The sequence below is a fragment of the Mytilus californianus genome, unplaced genomic scaffold (assembly GCF_021869535.1).
Source record: "Mytilus californianus isolate M0D057914Y unplaced genomic scaffold, xbMytCali1.0.p SCAF_1, whole genome shotgun sequence".
Lineage (NCBI taxonomy): Eukaryota > Metazoa > Mollusca > Bivalvia > Mytilida > Mytilidae > Mytilus > Mytilus californianus.
Window position 1 is genome coordinate 43,440,507 of NW_026262581.1, and position 18,857 is coordinate 43,459,363.

Consider the following 18,857-nt stretch of genomic DNA (forward strand, 5'->3'; position numbering starts at 1 on the left):
GGACAAAGAATCAGAGCTTTGCATGAGGGAGATCAATTCCTTAATTCAAAGTTATTTCCCAACTTTTATAACAGCAAATTTTAATAAAATAATTTCCGTATTTTCATGCCAGTTTCAAAGTGCTATTGGGCTGGTGATACTACCGGGGACTAATAGTACACCAGCAGATGTATCGATTCATTGGCAGTAATAACATAAACGGTACCAATTGTAATGCACCAGATGCGCATTTCGACAATTTATGTCTCTTCGTTGATGCTCGAGGTCAAAATATTTGAATAAGGATATACAACAACAATGATAAAATGTAAATTATGAAGTATTTGACACAAAAAAAAAAACTTTTGTGATATATCAATGCAACAAACAAATGGATAATTATGGAACGCCAAAACTGTCTTATTATGCCAATTTTCATTATATGATGTGCGTTTACCTTTACATGATGTGCACTTGTCATTATATGATGTGCAAACACCTTTATATGGTGTCCAGTTGACATTATATGATGTGCAAATATACTTATATGATGTGCAAACATCCTTATATGATGTACATACATACTTGTATGATGTGCAAATGTACTTATATGATGTGCAAATATACTTATATGATGTGCAAATGTAATTATATGATGTGCAAATATACGTATATGATGTGCAAATGTAATTATGATGTGCAAAGATCCTTATATGATGTGCAAATATACTTGTATGATGTGCAAATGTACTTATATGATGTGCAAATATACTTATATGATGTGCAAATGTAATTATATGATGTGCAAATATACGTATATGATGTGCAAATGTAATTATGATGTGCAAAGATCCTTATATGATGTGCAAATATACTTATATGATGTGCAAATATCCTTATTTGATCTGCAAATATCCTTATATGATGTGCATTTTTCGTTATATTATGTGCAAACATCTTTATATGATGTGCTTGTGTCATTATATTAGGTGCTTGTAACATTATATGATGTGGTTCGGATAACTTCATTTTATGATGTCAAAACATACTTATATGATGTGCTTTCATCGTTGTTATGGTCAATAAACATGATCACGATTAGAACGATTACTGTCTACGCCATAACTGATTCCGATCTGCTTCTCCGGAATTACGGCTCAAATCTGTAACTATTGATGTAAAATGAATGCGATTTTAAAAGAGATAAACCTTGTCACGTTGGTACCTCGTTTTAAAGATGAAAAAATCACATCTGATATTGTTGGAAATTTGTCAAAATATGAATTGCAAAGTTTAAATTTAATGGATGAATCTACAATAATGAACATACAGTTAAAGTTATTAAATTATGAGTCCTCGACTGTGTACTGAGAACCCGGATTTCAAATAATTGATCTACAAGAGGATATTCTGCTTTTTTTTTTTTGAAACCCAGTGTATTGTTTCTGATCTACCAGCTCCAGTGGTATCAGCTTCCGAAAGTGCAATTTATAGAAAAAATGAGATAGTACAATTTAATAAAAGTCAACGTTTCAAACATTAATTTTCCTTGGAAGATTTTAGATGCATTAATACAAGAGCTAGTTGAAGAATTTCCCTGCTATGGCGAAAATATGATAAAACAATTTATTTTGCAAACGACAGCTATACCGATACGATTGTTCCCTCTTTTTGAATTGCCGCTTTATCTTAATTTATTTCCTATACCAACTAAATCACAGTCATTTTAAAAATTATTTCAAAACAATAGTTATAAAATTTTGTACTCATGCATAATTATACTGGTATGAATGGTTGATTGAATGATTGATTTGTGTTAAACGCCACTTTCAGCACTTTCGTGCTATTTCGTGGCGGTCAGTTTTTATTGGTGGAGGAAGAGAGGAGGAGAGAACCACCGACCTTCGGTAGGAAAACTAACAATTCTAGTCGTTTTAAGATTGGAATCGGGCGTACCTGCCATGTGCGGGATTCAAACTCAAAACTTAAGTGTGGACAGGCTAGTGATACAGTTGTTCGACTACTTAGACCACTCCGCCACCTCGGTATAGATGAAAGGAGATATGGAAAAAAAGAATTTTGTATTCTGTGACTTTCCTAAAGCTTTTGACAAAGTTTGGCACAGAGGCCTTATATTTAAAACTAAAAGATTATGTGTATTTAAGGAAGCTTATTACATTTGATTGAAAATTATCTACATGATAGAAAACAGAGAGTAGTATTGCATAATTCGTCTTCTTCCTTCTGTAATGTTTTAGCTGGTGTTCCTCAGGGATCAGTTCTAGGCCCTCTTCTCTTTGTCTTATATATTAATGATATTGCTAATAAGCTTACATCACTGTATCGGCTATTTGCTGATGGCACATCATTCAGTTATTCTGGTAACGATAGAGAACATATTAGATATGGTATCGATCCGACCTGGATGTTTGGTCTACTAAATGGCTTATGTCATTTAACCCTGATAAAACCGAAATTATGATTTTCTTAAATATCGAGATTCCAGACCTCAGCTTTTCCTTAAATGACGACGACTAAAGGGGGGTTACGACCGTGACTACCCATGAGGGTGTTGCACGGTCGGTTCCTTAAATGGTAAAAATATCCCTTTATGAGATGTACTTTCTTAAATGCTAAAATATCCCTTTAAGTACATCTCATAAGCACCGGGGAGATAATTTCAGTAGTGACGCAAAATGGAACAATCATATTGAAAATATAATTACAAGTGTAAATAAACACTTGAAAGTTTTACGTTAACTTAAATACCGACTATCTCGAAACAATTTAGATAAACTGTACCTAGTTTTGATTCGACCCATTTTTATACGACCACAAAAAATGTTGCGGTCGTATATTGGTATCACGTTGTCGTCGTCGTCGTCGTCCGAAGACATTTGGTTTCCGGACAATAACTTTAGTATTAGTAAATAGAAATCTATGAAATTTAAACATAAAGTTTATAACCACAAAAGGAAGGTTGGGATTGATTTTGGGGGTTATGGTCTTAACAGTTTAGGAGTTAGGGGCCAAAAAGGGGCCCATAGTAGCATTTTTCTAGTTTCATGACAATAACTTGTGGAACAGTGTATAGATCTCTCTGAAATTATACCACAAGTTTCCATACCACAAAGGGATGATTAGGATTGGCTTAGGGGGGTTATGGCTCAAACCGTTTAGGAATTAGGGGCAAAAAAGTGAGAAAAACAAGGTTGTCCTGGTTAATGGACAATTACTTACGTACAAAATACAGTGTAAGGGAGGTAATTCAAAGCTGTGTTTGAATTACCTCCCTTTCACTGCTTTTAAATTATGTATAAAGAATTTTTGTATTGTCTTGAGGTGATTAGCTGTAAATTCATTTTTAGAAGTTACTATTTTAATATTGCTGATTAAGGTAAATTAATTTTAGCTATGATTATGTATGTCATTTTCTACTTTCAGACTTTTATGATTTATTTAAATGGGTTATGATGGTTGCAAACTCCATTGCAAATTTGAATTTAAATTATGAACATGACTGAGGGAAAGAATTGTTTTTTTGGAAAAAGGGGGGGGGTTAAAAAAAATTGGGGGGGACAATTTTTTCTCCTCAACATTTCAGAAATCAAAAAGAAAATCCTTCAAGTTTTTTTTTTGTTGAAAAAAAGGGGTTGCGGGGAGGTCAATTCACAACAGCATAGTGTATTGCACAAAAACAAAAAAAAATGAATATAAATTCAAATCATATAACCAATTCTAAGTTCTTTGACTACAGTTATTCTGTGTCAGAAACCTTTTATCTGTCAAATTCAGACCTGTATCAAGCGCGAATATTGTGTCCATTTTTGCCCCAACTGTTCAGGGTTGGACCTCTGCGGTCGTATCCAGCCGCGCTCGGCGAAGCAGTTTATTGAATATGCCACGGAAGTGTGGGATAAAATTTACAATAAGAGGCCACAAGAATTGCAACCGGTCTACCAATTTTCACTAAAACTGAAACCTTATACTCTGAGGTTGGCTGGGAATCTCTTTTTGAAAGAAGAAGAAGAAAATTACAGATGTTTTATAATATGAACCAAAAACATGCACCAAAGTACCTATGTAATCTTGTACATCCATGTATACAAAGTACAACCAACTATCCGTTGCAAAATGGTCATGATATTATTGTAGACTTTCCTTTACTACTGAATCGTTTATTCCCTCCACAATACGTGAGTGGAATAAAGTTGATCCAAAAATTCGCAGCGTCGACTCTATATCTAATTTAAGAACGAATTGAAATGTGATAGTCTCCTAAGTAAAGTTGGAACGTTTTATTTGTACGGCCCGATGAAATTGAACATTATTTTAATGCAATTGCGATGCTCCGCTTCATATTTAAACAATGAAAATTTTCGAGCTAACATTATAAATGATCCTTCTTGCTAATGTGGGTCAGATATTGAGGATGTTCAACATTACTTCTTCGTTTGTCCAAAATACACTTTATGTAGAAAAACCCTAATCATTAATCTTAATTGGCTTTCCGAAAACTTTGTTTTGATACAAAACTATTAATTTGCGGAAACTTGGAACTTTCGAACGAACAAAATATCCGAATTTTCAAAAATGTTCAAAATTTCACCAAAAGATCAAACAGATTTCTTGTACCTTCATTAAGCGTTACTGATACTTACACGGAACATTATCATCATCGACATCATCATCAACACCCACGTCATCATCACAGAATTATATGACTTTTCAATATTTCCTTCTTTTTTCTCTCTCTCTCTCTCTCTTCTTGTTTACCTATAGCTCGTATTTTATTCTATAAACTGTATGCTTTACATGTATGCTCATTATATTATTATTGTATTTATTTATATTGTATTATGAAGAAGACTTCATATGTATGATTTACTTGTGTCTAATCCATTTGGCTCCAATTTAGCAAATAAAATATTGTTTAAACTAAAAGGAGACATGCACTTCAACTCGGTGCATTACATTTGCGCGCAGCTTTTTACAACGTTTTCGCGCATTTATTTTACAGCTTCAACAAGACAGTAACCCTCAACATAAAAGGTAACGTGGGAAGTTAGAGCTAGTTTTTTTATTTATTTTTTTTTTTGGGGGGGGGGGGGTAATTTTTTTTTAAATGTTTGATTCAAAATTTCTTGAAAAAAATATTATTTGTTTTAAAAGGGAAGCAAACAAAAAAGGTTGTTTCTATTTGAAAATGTCTTTCCTATTTGGAGTTAGTTTTTCCTATAAGAAGTTGATACACAAATTTCAAGTGTGTTCATTTTTTGTAAATCTTGCATTGCTGATCATTTAAAATAGCAGTTCAAGTTTCGTTTTATATATAACTTTTCTCAAGATATAAGTAAAAAAGAAGCTAAAAAGGGACAAACATCGGACATTGGAAGGGTTATAACTCCTGTAAGGCACCGGTCATGTGTAACCTAAAAAAGGGGATACTAAGGAGAAAATGGAAAGGGTATCCAATTTTTTATACGAACGCAAACATTTGCGGCCGTATAATGGTATGGCGATGTCGTCGTCGTCGTCGTCCGAAGACATTTGGTTTCCAGACAATAAATTGCGTATAAGTGTATGGATCTCTTTCAAAATTGTTCTACAAGGTTCCATACCAAAAAAGAAGTTTGGGATTGATTTTTTGGAGTTATAGTCTTAACTGTTTAGGAATAAGAGGCCAAAAACAAGCATTTTTCTTGTTTCAGGACAATAACTTGTGTATAAGTATATGGATCCCTATGAAATTGTACCACACGGTTCCATACCAAAAAAGGAAGCATTGATTTTGGGGGTTATGGCCCTAACTGTTTAAGAATTAGGGTCCAAAAAGGGGCAACAACAATACTTTTCTAATACTTTGTATAAATTGCTTATTTCTTGACCAATTTCAATGGTGTTTAATTCAAAGTCTTGATTCTTAGGGATCTAACATATGTTTAATCTAACCGTGTGTATTTAGATTTTGGATTTTGTGCCCCGTTTTCAAATTTGTCTACATTCAAATCTAAAGGGTCAAACATTAAACTTTGTTTTATTTTAACAAACATTGAATTATATGGGTTCTTTGATATGCTGAATCTAACCGTGTATTTAGATTTTTGATTTTGGGCTCGGTTTTTAAAATTAGTCCACATTGAGGTCCAAAGAGTCCAAAGTTAAACTTAGTTTGATTTTTAAAAAAAAAATAATTCTTAGGGTTCTTTGATATGCTGAATCTGAACATGTATTTAATTTTTTTATGTTGGACCGAGTTTTCAAGTTGGTCCAAATCGGGGTCCAAACTGACAAAAATAAAACTTTTTTATTATTTCATCAAAAATTGAATTCTTTATCCAGGACAAAATTTTTCATCCTAGCCCCCCTCCCATAAAAATCAAATGGTATCTCCCTAATTATTTATTTGTAATTCTGTTTTTGCCTACCATTTTGCAAGGAAGGTTTCTCTATAAATAAGTCATCAAAATAATAGACAATAAAATGACAAAACCTATAAGAGCGCAAATTGCTCAAATGGGACCTTTCATGTAGAGCATATTCAGACAAATATTTACAAAACATTATTTTTTTCTTGTATAAAATGTGTTAAAAGTCATAACAAGACCCAAAATCAATATGAACAAGCTAGGGCTAACCATTTGGGCATTGCTATAGATTTTGTATTGCTCACCATTTCAACTGTTTAAAGTCCCCCCCCTCAAAAAAGAAGAAAGATGAACGGTCGGTACCTTAGCCCTTTTAACAGTTCGGTGCCTTGAGTGTGGAGGTTTGTATAAGCGAAATTTAAGTCCCAAAGACCTCTGGATGTTTGTGCGAAGGTCCTTTTATGTTGCGGGTAGCTGTCTAGTTGAAGCTGTAATAAAAATGTGAGCAAAAGAAATTATAAAAAAAATGCTCGCAAAATTTAAATGACTTTTACGTACAAATGTAAGTACAAATGTATTGTATCGAGTTCAAGTTCATCCCATATCTCATTTATTCCATCCCGGTATAATTATGCATGAGTAGAAACGTTTATAGCTTATAATATAAAATACTGTTTAAAATGACTGTGACTTAATTAGTATAGCAATACAGCTAAAGTTCTTTTATCATATTTTTGCCAGAGCAGGGAAATTTTTCAACTAGCTCCTTTTTTAATGGATCTAAATCTTCCTCCGAAATGTTTGAAACGTTGATTTTAGTTAAATTGCCCTGTGTAATTTTTTCAATGAATTGCACTGTCTCACTTTTTCTATAACTTGCACTTTCGGAAGCTGATACGAGGCTGGAGCTGTTAGATCAGAAACAGTAAACTTTCGTTAAAAAAGCAGGATAATATCTTGTAGATCAAACATAATATCAATCTAATTAAAATTCATATCTATATAAACTCGCGTGCTCGTACACATATGAGTATCACGAAATCAGAGAACTATATTTTAATTAGATTGCCATAATATAATCCACTTTAGCCGTATGTTAATTATTTTATAGACCCATCGATACCTAAACTTTGCAATTCATATTTTGACAATTTTCCAACAATATCAGATGTGATTTTTTCATCTTCAAAACGAAGTAGCAACATGGCAAGGTTTATCTCTTTTAAAATCTCATCCATTTTCCAAACGATAGGTACAGCTTTGAACCGTAATTCCGGAGAAGCAGATCGGAATCAGTTATGACGTAGACAGTAATCGTTCTAATCGTGATCATGTTTATTGACCATAACAACGATGAAAGCACATCATATAAGTACGTATTGACATCAAATAATGAAGTAATCCGAACCACATCATATAGTCTTACATGCACATAGAATAATGACACAAGCACATCATATAAAGATGTTTGCACATAATATAAGGACAAATGCACATCATATAAGAATATTTGCACATCATATAAGTATATTTGCACATCATATAAGTATATTTGCACATCATATAAGGATCTTTGCACATCATATAAGTATATTTGCAGATCATATAAGTATATTTGCACATCATATACGTATATTTGCACATCATATAAGTACATTTGCACATCATATAAGTATATTTGTACATCATATAAGGATGTTTGCACATCATATAAGTATATTTGCACATCATATAATGTCAACTGGACACCATATTAAGGTGAATGCTCATCATATAATGAAAATAGGCATAATAAGACAGTTTTGGCGTTCCATAGATAATGTTTAGCTGGTTCATGTGTGGAACCTTAATTATCATTGTATAATGCTGAAGAATATAATTCACCAGTGCCAATTTTGGTTAGTCATATGTTGAAAGGTCTTGTGATGTGAAAGTTGCATTTTATGTCAAATTCATGGAAGCGGGGTAACAGGAGACTTTATTTGTATTAGTACATATAAAGCAAAAATTAATTTGTGTACCTATTATTTGTACCATAGTTGGCTGATTGCAGGATAAAAGACCTTTATTTGCAAATTAATCTTAATCAACGTCCTCTCCTCTGGAAAAAATTAAATTACTCGCCCCTAACAGTCATCCCGAAAATAACGACAAAGAAAATTATAATGCTTGTTTGTCAATTGATTGTTGTTTTCAAATTATTGTCCGTCAAAAAATTCTCACAATCACCATCACATTCTTAAAATAGTCACAAGAGATAGATGTTTCATAATTTAGCATTTGATCATTTATTATCAATTGAAACGTTATTTCTATAATATATTCTGTTTTCATTTTTTGTCACTAACAATGATATGTTTTATTACAATAAAGTCTTATTTAATTCCATTTAACTATTAGGAAAAGAAATCGTCTGATTTTTATTTATATAGCGTTTAGTAAACTAGATTTTCTGAAATTTTTGTCCCCATCAGTTGTTCCCTTGGCAACCGACCTCAATTTTCAATATCATATTTGCATTTCATTCTTACTCTTATTTGGAATCGAGAGGTTGTTTCTGTTATATTAGTATTTCTGCAAAACTTGTATTGCTGTTAATGTCTACAGTTTTGTGGGAGAAGAATTCAAACTGCAATTTGGTAAACTATTTGAGCAATTGCTATGAGATAGGCCAAAGCCTTCAGGATAAGCACAGTAAAAGTGCCCGAAAACTCATTTACGCACTTCATACAAAATGTGCTTCGGTCAACGCTTTTACACCCCAATAAAAGTACAAAAAGGAGCATTCAATTCTAGAATAAAAAGAGGTGTCGAGTATGCGATTTGATGTAACAATCAAACAACATCAACAACAAAACTGAAACATCCAAAACATCCAAAAAGAGGAGCATAGTTGGTTCTCATGGGAATACCGATTGTTTGTAGAGTAGAACAAAAAAACGTCCTCCAAACGTAACAAATATATTGTCAATGAGGCATACAGGTAAGGTACTGTAAAACTTTTTGAAAGTAATCAAAAGTCTATGGTATCTGCAACACTGTATAAGTAACTCTTGTGTTAATGCAAGGTTCCGTTCGTAAAGCGAGAAACATATTGTAGCAAATCGTTAAATGTGTAAAATGTATACGCCATAGGATGCGACAAGAGGAACATCTCCGTCCAAAAAGGGAGGTTTGTAATTACAAGGTTGAACTCGTTACTTTTGTAGCACATTATGTAGTTAGTTTACTGTTTCCGTTTTGTTCGAAAACAGTTATGTCAAAAATTCGCAATGTAGACTGTTATTATTAACCTTATCTAGCTACTGTTCTTTAGGATGAATGCGTTTATTAATGTTTCTATGTCATTTGCTCCTTGGTGGAGAGTTGTCTCATTGGCAACCATACCACATCTTCTTATTCTTGTATTGTTATAAACAGTTATTATTTCATCAAAGTATCTGCTTTCATGGTACAAAATGATTAACTTATCAGAATTTTTATTTTCCCTTTATGAAGTTTTTACTTGAAAGGTGATTTAAAACTTTATAAAACTATCGGTAATTAAAGATGCACACTTAGGAATTCCGATGATTTGACGATACAAAATATTGCCATAACGAACAAAATATTGCCAAGTAAGACATTGACATTGTCAGAAAATGGTCAGGATTTTTTCATATCTTTTATAACAAAAGAAAAATATTAGTATTACTACAGATGATTTCAAAACCTGAAAATCCCTGCAAATAGTTTAGCTTATTAGCATGACCAAGCTGTTTTTGAATTTAATCAAAATATTTTAGTTACACCTGTCAAATATTGTCATCATTGATAACATCGTTTATCGGGAACACATGACAAAATTCAATTGTAAGGACAATTTCAGCCATCCGATTAAACAAAGAAAGGGAATGGTCTTTGGTGTATTTCACGTATACATTCGGCAAATCATTTCGGAAAATGAAACTTTGCTTCTTTTTTTACAACATATGTACTCTAACGTTTTTAAGAGTCTTTAAAGCAGACATTATATTGATATATTGTTTTAAGTCTGTAATATCACATGTTTAAAAAGGAAATAAACAAATATTTGATATAAAGCTCCTGTAAGTGGGATATATCAAATAAAAAGGCACCAAGTACAATTGACAATATGCCTAATGATATCAGATGAGAGCCATGTTTATCGTCTGGAGATACAACACACCAATAAGGAATAGAATAACGAACTTTATTATTTTGTTTTCTCATTAACCAACTTTATCGATTTTGGAAACGATTAATGAAATCTCAATGTATCTGTTTTTTAATTAATGGAGGGTGCAGTTTTGTTGTTGCCAATTATATTTGTTTCATATTTACAAGTTCTTTTGTGGTTTACGGCTATCTCCATATTACAATTACAATTTGTTTTTACTTTCAATGACCCTGCTTGTCAGGAAATCTCAAAGTAAAATGTTTGGAAAGCATATTGAAATATACATATCCAAATGTGACCTAAAAATTAGACGTTAAGCCCATGTACACATTAAACGAGTCTATTTGGACCGAACCTCATTTTTTGTAAGAATACATGTATTTCAATAGAAGTGATATCATAAACTATCCACTTAAATTACTAAAATGGATTCAGATCTGTAGACAAAAATAGAGTATGATCAAATGCAGCATTCCTGTACAACACTGGTAAGCTTGCATGATCTGTTTTTGCAGCACTCGGGAATAACAATGCAAAAATAAGAAGAGGTGGTATTATTGCCAGTGATATAACTATCCACCAAACACAAACGGACGTGGATATCAGCAACTATAGATAACCGTACGACCTTTAACAACTGGCAAAACCCATACTATATAATAAGCCTGGCTATTGCATGCACTCGCAAATTATCCCTGTGAAGAGATTTTTCTAAAATCTACTCAGTATATATGGACATTGTTTTTTAGAATAGACGTTGATCGTGAGTATATTGGTTTGCATATTCTTTAAAGATAATAATAAATGAAACAAGATTGAATTGTTTTTTTTTTCTGAAATCGTTCTTCATTTTTCAATTGGAAATCAATTAATTTTAATTAGTGAGTCAAATAATGGCAAACGCACCGACTACATTTCGAATGAGTCAATCATCACAGCAACAGTAAAAACAAATATTACATATTTTGATTTTGAGTAATTACTAATAAAGTCAAATATTCGCAAGAAACACACTGACGAATGAAAAAGATACCGGAACATGGCATCAAAGTAATACTATACTGAACTATTGCCTTAGATTTCACTTCCAATATTAGATAAACGAAAATAGGCATATTTTAGTTGTTAAACATTTCTAAATCAATTAGCGCATACATAATACAAGTGTTTGAATGCTTCTTGTGCCAGTACCCTCTCAGACTATCTATACCGTTTGATTGTATGTCTGTTTTTTCGGAAGGATCATGTGTTTTTTATGATGTGATTTGTTGAACTGTTCAACATGTTTTGTAATTCCTTTTTATTTAATATTGTTTAATAGTCTTATTTAGCCAGAGTTACCAATCTCTACTAACCAATGCCGTTTACCATTAATGCAATTTTAATATAACTGTGACTATTACCAACATATTACTTATGTGTGACCTTCTGGTTGGAATACTATCGTTAGATCGGTATGGGTTCACTAATTCAGAAACACCTTGTGAAGTAATTGCCACGCTCTCTGCACGTCAAATTGAGGACAAAGTTCTACAAAGTGACAAGCCAAAAAAGACCTTCTCTATCTTATCGTCCAGAAGCTTGTCAGTGTTTTCTGTCATTTTTTCATTTTTATATTCAATTCATCGGTCTCCTCTAGGTGGCACGTTGCAAGTAAAATAAATCTACCCCAATCCAACATACCATTATTTCCCAGTGGAAGTCCAAATATCCCGGTCATTATGTTAATATGGTAATTGTTTTCCATTCTTTCCGTCATTTGATATAGCCGAGCGTTTGATTTGGTCAGGTTTGATGCACAACTTTGAATTTACCTTAGATTTCGATATTTTCGTCAATATTTTTTTGTTCTAGTCCAGAATATTAATAAAATATTTTCCACTGGAAGTTACGCAAGAAGACAGTTTGGCATTATATGGTAACATCTACATTTACCAAAAAGTTGCAAATAATTTCTTTGAAACAGGACAACTATTCGATTTACTTGGAAAAACAAATTGCACAATTGGGAATATTAAACTACAAGAAAGTAACATTTTGACATCGACTTTTTTCGAGTTAAAGTGTTTAAAGTGTTCAATAGTTCTTTGGTTTCTTGGTTTTATAAAGAGCAAAATGGTTTGTATTTTTAGTTGTATTTGTTGAGCCTGACGCACATTTTGTTAAATTACACACTGTCAATGTCATCTTATCATATTTATAGAACTGGAACGATGTTTATTGTAAGTAAACGATGCTGTTATTATATTTATGATATTTTTATTCCAAATTTTTAAAAACAATAAGCAATTAATATGTTATATTAAATCAGTATTCCAGAGTACTTAAAAACGCTTGGACGTACAGATCATGCACTGTTCAGCATAAGGATCGATTAAAAACGACTTTACAACGAAATGCAAAGTAAAAAGATGTTTTGGTTCCTTAAAAATACGCTACGTACGTCAACCGCACACCTCAAGTTCTTTAGAAATCTGTTACATATATAAGTGGAGCTAAAACCTTCATATCTGACAGAATGACGTAAAAGCAAATAAACTATGTTCTGAAAAATTTTCATTGTTGACGATGTCAGATTTTCAACAATTAAAAAGTACATGTTAGATTCAAAACACGATGTGAATCTTTTAGAAAGAAACAAAAAGATGATAGTACGCTTGAACCTGTCTAATCCTACCGCATTTGAGCAACTCCTGGTGCGTCAACTTGATATAAGTGCATCATTCAATCATGCTATTCCGAACTCATATTTAATTTAAAAAAAGTATCACAACCAGAACATGGATAAAACTAACAGATGTCTGCAAATGTACTCTTATCATCTCTCAAATGGTGGCTAGAAGAACAACATTAAAACTAAAAAAACTAAATGCATGTATGAAACTGCAAAACGTGCATTTTTGTGCCAATACAATCCAGAAGATTATGAATACAAATTGTATACTTTGTGTATAATTGGTGAAATAAAGCAACCGTGTATGCAAAAATTTGTCATATTTTAAAGCTTTTAGACACAGGGAATCACATAACGTCATGTGCTACCTCTCAACAAATCGTCACTGATGAGTCTATTGTAGTCTTTCTTACAAGCCCGGTATCTTTGGTGATTTTTTTTACCATGGCAAACGTATCTCATATACCCAATTTCAGAGTACAAAGAAACGACACAGCAATGTAGAAATACATTTATTAATACGATGTCATTGATGAACACTAAATTTCTAATGTAAGACAATTATGCAGATGAAAATACGGAGATAACTTAAAGTTAGTTTTATGATAAAACTTAAATCAACATTTTAAGAAGTTACATGAAATCTGATTATCGATGAAGTCCACTACGTTCTGAAAAAAATAAATAAATCACTATAAACATATAACACAAAAAAATGATGGTTTTGTCTATATTTCGTCGGGTTTTTTTATTGACTGATAGAACGGAAGTTGAAGATCTATGTTTTCAATGTGATTTTAAAAAGAAAACAACATATAAATGGGAAGAAAAAACTGAATTTTACTATTAAGTATCGAACTCCCTCAAGTCTCTATTGTTGTGACATTTTGACTTTAATAGTGTGGATTCGTATGAAGGGTGATGCGCGATATGCTTTATGTGTTGACGAATCCGGTCTCGCTCCGTTTGAAGTTCATTGTTTTGTATAGGTTGAATGAATTTACAGTATTTTAACATCGTTTAACTATGGATTCCTCTAACTTTCATGAACTTTAAAAAATTGAGTGAGACTAGCAGAGGATAAAGTGTTATTACCTTATGCTTGTTTATTAATGTTCTAAAAAGTATTTAATTTCTTAAGCAATTTTCAATGCATCTATATCGCATCTTTTCAAATTCATTTTACATAATACAAAAAGTGGTGGAAGATATCAAGAGGATATTCAAAACTCATAAGTCGAAGACAATCTGACAACGTCATATCATAAAACACTAAATAGAAAATTGAAGACTGAGCAACGCGGACTTCACCAAAAACCGGGGTTGAACTCTGGTTCTCAGAAAGCGTATGTCGGTCCTGTTCCACAGTTTAGTGTTAGTTAACATGTATACTTTATTCCGTTGATTGATAAAGTTTGACTTTGTCAGTTATTATGGACTTCCCCTTTTTGATTTTGCCTTGGAGTTCAATATTTTTGTGTTACTCTTTTTTTCAACTTTGTTTTTTTCTGTGAAAAGTTTAAACAATATGAACCACCAAGAGAGTGTCGTTTGAGCGGAAGTTTTGGTACCTTATACCTATCTTAATCCATTACCTCTAAGGAAATTTCTGAATGCAGCCACCAGGAATTCAATTCAAGTTACTTTCTGCCTTTTTGCGGGCGATAATTGCTAATGATTTTAGACTTCCAAAGTACTGTGTATTTTAGAACATTTCATATAGCCATTTCCAGATGATTATTTACATGGATACATATCATACCTGATAGTATATAGTTAAGTGTCACAACTGCCGACATGGTCACATGTTAACTTATGTTGACACCATTCAGTTTCAGGTGCACAGGGTTTTATATCTGCACCTCCATGCTCGTCACACTGGATGAAATGCGTAGGACAGCTGGTCTCAAAGTAATACAGTGGTGGGTCTTCCTTGATACTGGTAGCACATTTTCCCAACACATCTACAATGTAAACCATATGGTCGTATTTTATATGTTATTTTTTTTTATCATCCGCCGTTTTATGTAAATGACAGCTATGAAATTATAATAAAGAAACACAGCAGAAATGCAAAACCATGAAATAAAGATAAGTTATACTGGTATTGTAGTATACAATAAGGCAACATCCATAACAACATAAATTTAACCTCAGGAAATGCAAAATACTCCAAACTAGTTATTGTGACAAGCAATACTTATTCAGAATTCAGATATCTTCTTAATTTTCTGGATACGTTTTTGTATACTCACACTCCGGGTTTTCAGTATCCGTACAGTCACCAATGAGAATGATGTCGACTAAGTCAATATCTTCTCCATCTCCAGGTGGTGTTTCGCCCGCTTCTTCATCAAGTCCACCGCCAGTCCCGGTCCCATCGTCATTCCCATCGTCCGACCCAGTTTCATCGTTAGATCCCGTGCCATCGTCTGATCCTGTTCCGTCGTTAGGTCCAGTCTCATCATCTGATCCATCATTTGAACCGGTTTCGTCATTTGATCCTGAGTTATCAGTCTCTGCTGTGCTTAAATCTATAATCCAAATTTATGAAAATTTAAGGATTTGAACAAATAAAGTTGATGATTTTTTTTTAAAAAGAACGAAATGAAAAAATAACTATTTTTACTACTACATTTTTTAATGCTTATATAGTTTTTTAGTTGAGTAATTTACGTCTTTTTGTGTTATGTGAAACTTTTACATTCCTTATTATATTATGTATAACTTTAATATTGATATATATTTTGACCAAACAAGATTTATCGACAGTAAAGAATTCTTTCTACTTTTAAACCAATATTCATTTTGCAAGAGTCACCAAAGAGCTCGCGCAATTTAGCACATGTTGTGTTCCCAGAATCGTAAATATACTCTGTTAATTGTCCCTTTCTACATGTTACTTAAAAGGAAACAAGAAACTATGTGATCAATAAAAAATGTTGACGAAACCAAAGGGAAAAAGACGAAAAGCCACTACACTGAAATTAAAAGCTGGGTAATATCAACCCATTAGCAAAACCGGGAGAGTAAATTCAGTTCTCATGATTGGTAAGCATTGCCAATTCTTTTAGAAGCACCTATGATGATATTATAATTAATGTCCTTGCCATGAGCAGCATGACCCAATTACAAAAGTAGAGATGGAGTGAGGCGTTCTTTCTGTTAGTTTATTACACGCAAATATCCGACGATAAGCCGCATTTATCATAAATAGGACAGGTAGGATGGTGGATACGAACAATCTAACATTTTCGTTTTTATCTGTGACACAGATATCCAATACACTTATTATGGTGTCAACCAAATTATGATGAAGTCCGTTATGCTTTTAACTTTGGAAGAGAAGACCTTAACTTAACCATAAAAAGAACTTGGTTCAAAAGTTTCCTTATAAATAGCCGCTTCTCTCATAAAAATCTTAGAAAACCCAGGATCTTGGGATCTTACCAACTGTGTTTTGAGAGAAAAAAAAATCTGATTTGAACCATGCGAGGGTTGATTTTTTTTTTTTTTTTATAAAAGTAAGGAGTCTAATCAATAATATACAAATTCATTTGAATTGTTCTGCTTTGTGCGATTATTTTTTTAAATACTACGATACCCGAGTACATCCTAGATATATCGATGTTTTTCAAAGCGGAGTAGCTCAAAATATATCAATTTTTGATATATATCATAAAATTGGGGAAAACATTCAACCAGAAACAACCTGTAAATTGTCATAACAAAATGCAAGGCTTCCAATGTAGTACGTAAATACACAACGAGGATATTTGCTTAACAGGAAAAATTCAACTGTAAAGTTACATACCATCAAATGGGTAGCTGCATTGTTTTTTTGTGAAGAAGTACTGTTTCACCCTGTAGATACAGTAAAAAGACATTCGTTATCAAACATAAGATATAAGACATATCATGGAAACAAATTTTACGTTATTAAACTGGTAACAAACATACATATTTGAATTACAGATTTGTCTCTTTTACATCAAATTTGCTGTTTTGGTCAGAAAGCTCTAACACAGATAAAATTGTGAAATCCTGTAAAATCTATACAGTCCCTGAGATAATTATCAAAACGCAATAAACACATTAAACTATTATTATCTAAATTACATATAGTCGTCTCATATCTTCGCGACTGACGCCACTAAGATATGAGGAGACTTTATCAAAAACATTCTTCGAATGCTGAACCTTCAATATTAACAAATTAAAACATTCACAATAGCCAGCTGTATTATTGTTTGTGTTTAGATACTAGTATGGCAATTGTTTAAATTATTAAAAGCTCCTAAAAACGTGAGTACCATATAGATAATTGTATATTCATGCAACTGTTTCTTAGATTAAATGAAAACAACTAGTACTGACTTTGAACATGTCTTCCTTCTTCCGGTTTTTCTACAGTTTCTGATTGTCTTTACAGAAGCAACTTTACATTGACATCGTCTGTAAAATTTCAATATTGATTTTACACAGCGATTTAAAATACCATTGAGGTTTTATCATATGGTTACTTAACGGTGAGTGTGGTTATAGTTATTACCAATCATTCTTACAGTAAGATATTGAATGAATTTTTACTATCTGTGATTCATTGTTCTATCGAGGACAATTTGTCGAGGGTCGATATATCATATGTCAATTATTACAGACAATGGAAACTCGTATATTTTTATCGTGGTGGTTGGTGGCCAAGAGTATAGGTATGAACTATACTGATTTTTAACGCATCGTAGCAATAAAAAATGTGCCTTTTAGTCTGTCTGTCTGTCTGTGTATATTCAGACATTTTATCTAGATCTATCTATAGGTATGGTGATGCTGTTTGACAAACTAATATACAGATATATATACAAACTAAACATATTGCCATATTAAGCATTTATTATAAATGAATCAATAGTATTTAAACCAATGAAATTCAAGGATTTGTTAAATATGTTTCGTTATAATGGGTTGATATTCCCTTATCATAGTAATCATAGGAGAGAGATGATACGAATACAGCCGGTAATGAAATCATGTATTCCTGATGGGTAAGCATTTCTTGTTTCGTCAGTGGCAATTGTCGTGTCTTCTTGGCACGTAAAAACAGGGTTATAAGTCGCATTCATGTCATAATCGAGGAGAGAACGGTGGAATTTGCGTTACAATACTAATACATGTCCGTGGTTAACTGTCCAACACATTTTAAATCATAGTCAACCAAATCATGATAGCGTCCGTAAAACTTTCAAAATGATGACTTCAACTGATACCATTTGCTTTAAGAATTCTTCTTAAATAACACTGTTGGAGCTTTTACAACTGATAATGACAAATTATAAGACTGTCAATTAGATTTCTAGAGTGGGAAAGATCTTTGTTACTTTACTGTTTCTTGTTTCTTCTGCCTTTTCTTCCGCTGCAAAAATGGAGGAGAACATATAGTTGTTTTCAATGTTTTTATATTGCCCTTTAATTAATTTCAACCTCCTTTTTTGAAATTTTTAGTATATGAAGTACTTAGGTTTTACATTCTATAATATTTACAGTATGTTTTCGTTTGAGGAAATTATTTTTATCATTTACTCTAAGAATCCTTGTTTTATGACTTTGAATTTTGATATACTTGTAATTTAGATTTTAGATATTAATTCTTAACAGG

At 32.4% G+C, this 18,857-nt stretch overlaps 1 protein-coding gene across 7 annotated transcripts in view; it reads right to left on the reverse strand.

Moving 5' to 3' along the window:
* Positions 1–18,857, reverse strand: part of LOC127702712 (uncharacterized) — a 333,744-nt gene that overhangs the window by 306,401 nt on the left and 8,486 nt on the right. For 5 of the 7 annotated variants that reach the window (XM_052207051.1, XM_052207043.1, XM_052207026.1 and 2 more), the window contains 6 exons: positions 18,585–18,614; positions 17,579–17,656; positions 17,016–17,065; positions 15,457–15,735; positions 14,964–15,165; positions 13,701–13,872 (listed from right to left, as the gene is read on the reverse strand). In XM_052207051.1, coding sequence (XP_052063011.1) covers positions 14,978–15,165; positions 15,457–15,735; positions 17,016–17,065; positions 17,579–17,656; positions 18,585–18,614 — 625 coding nt within the window. In that variant the 3' untranslated portion in view covers positions 13,701–13,872; positions 14,964–14,977. Of the gene's footprint in view, positions 1–13,700; positions 13,873–14,963; positions 15,166–15,456; positions 15,736–17,015; positions 17,066–17,578; positions 17,657–18,584; positions 18,615–18,857 lie in introns of those variants that run through there. The other 2 variants (XM_052207017.1, XM_052207032.1) reach the window with 2 other exon arrangements.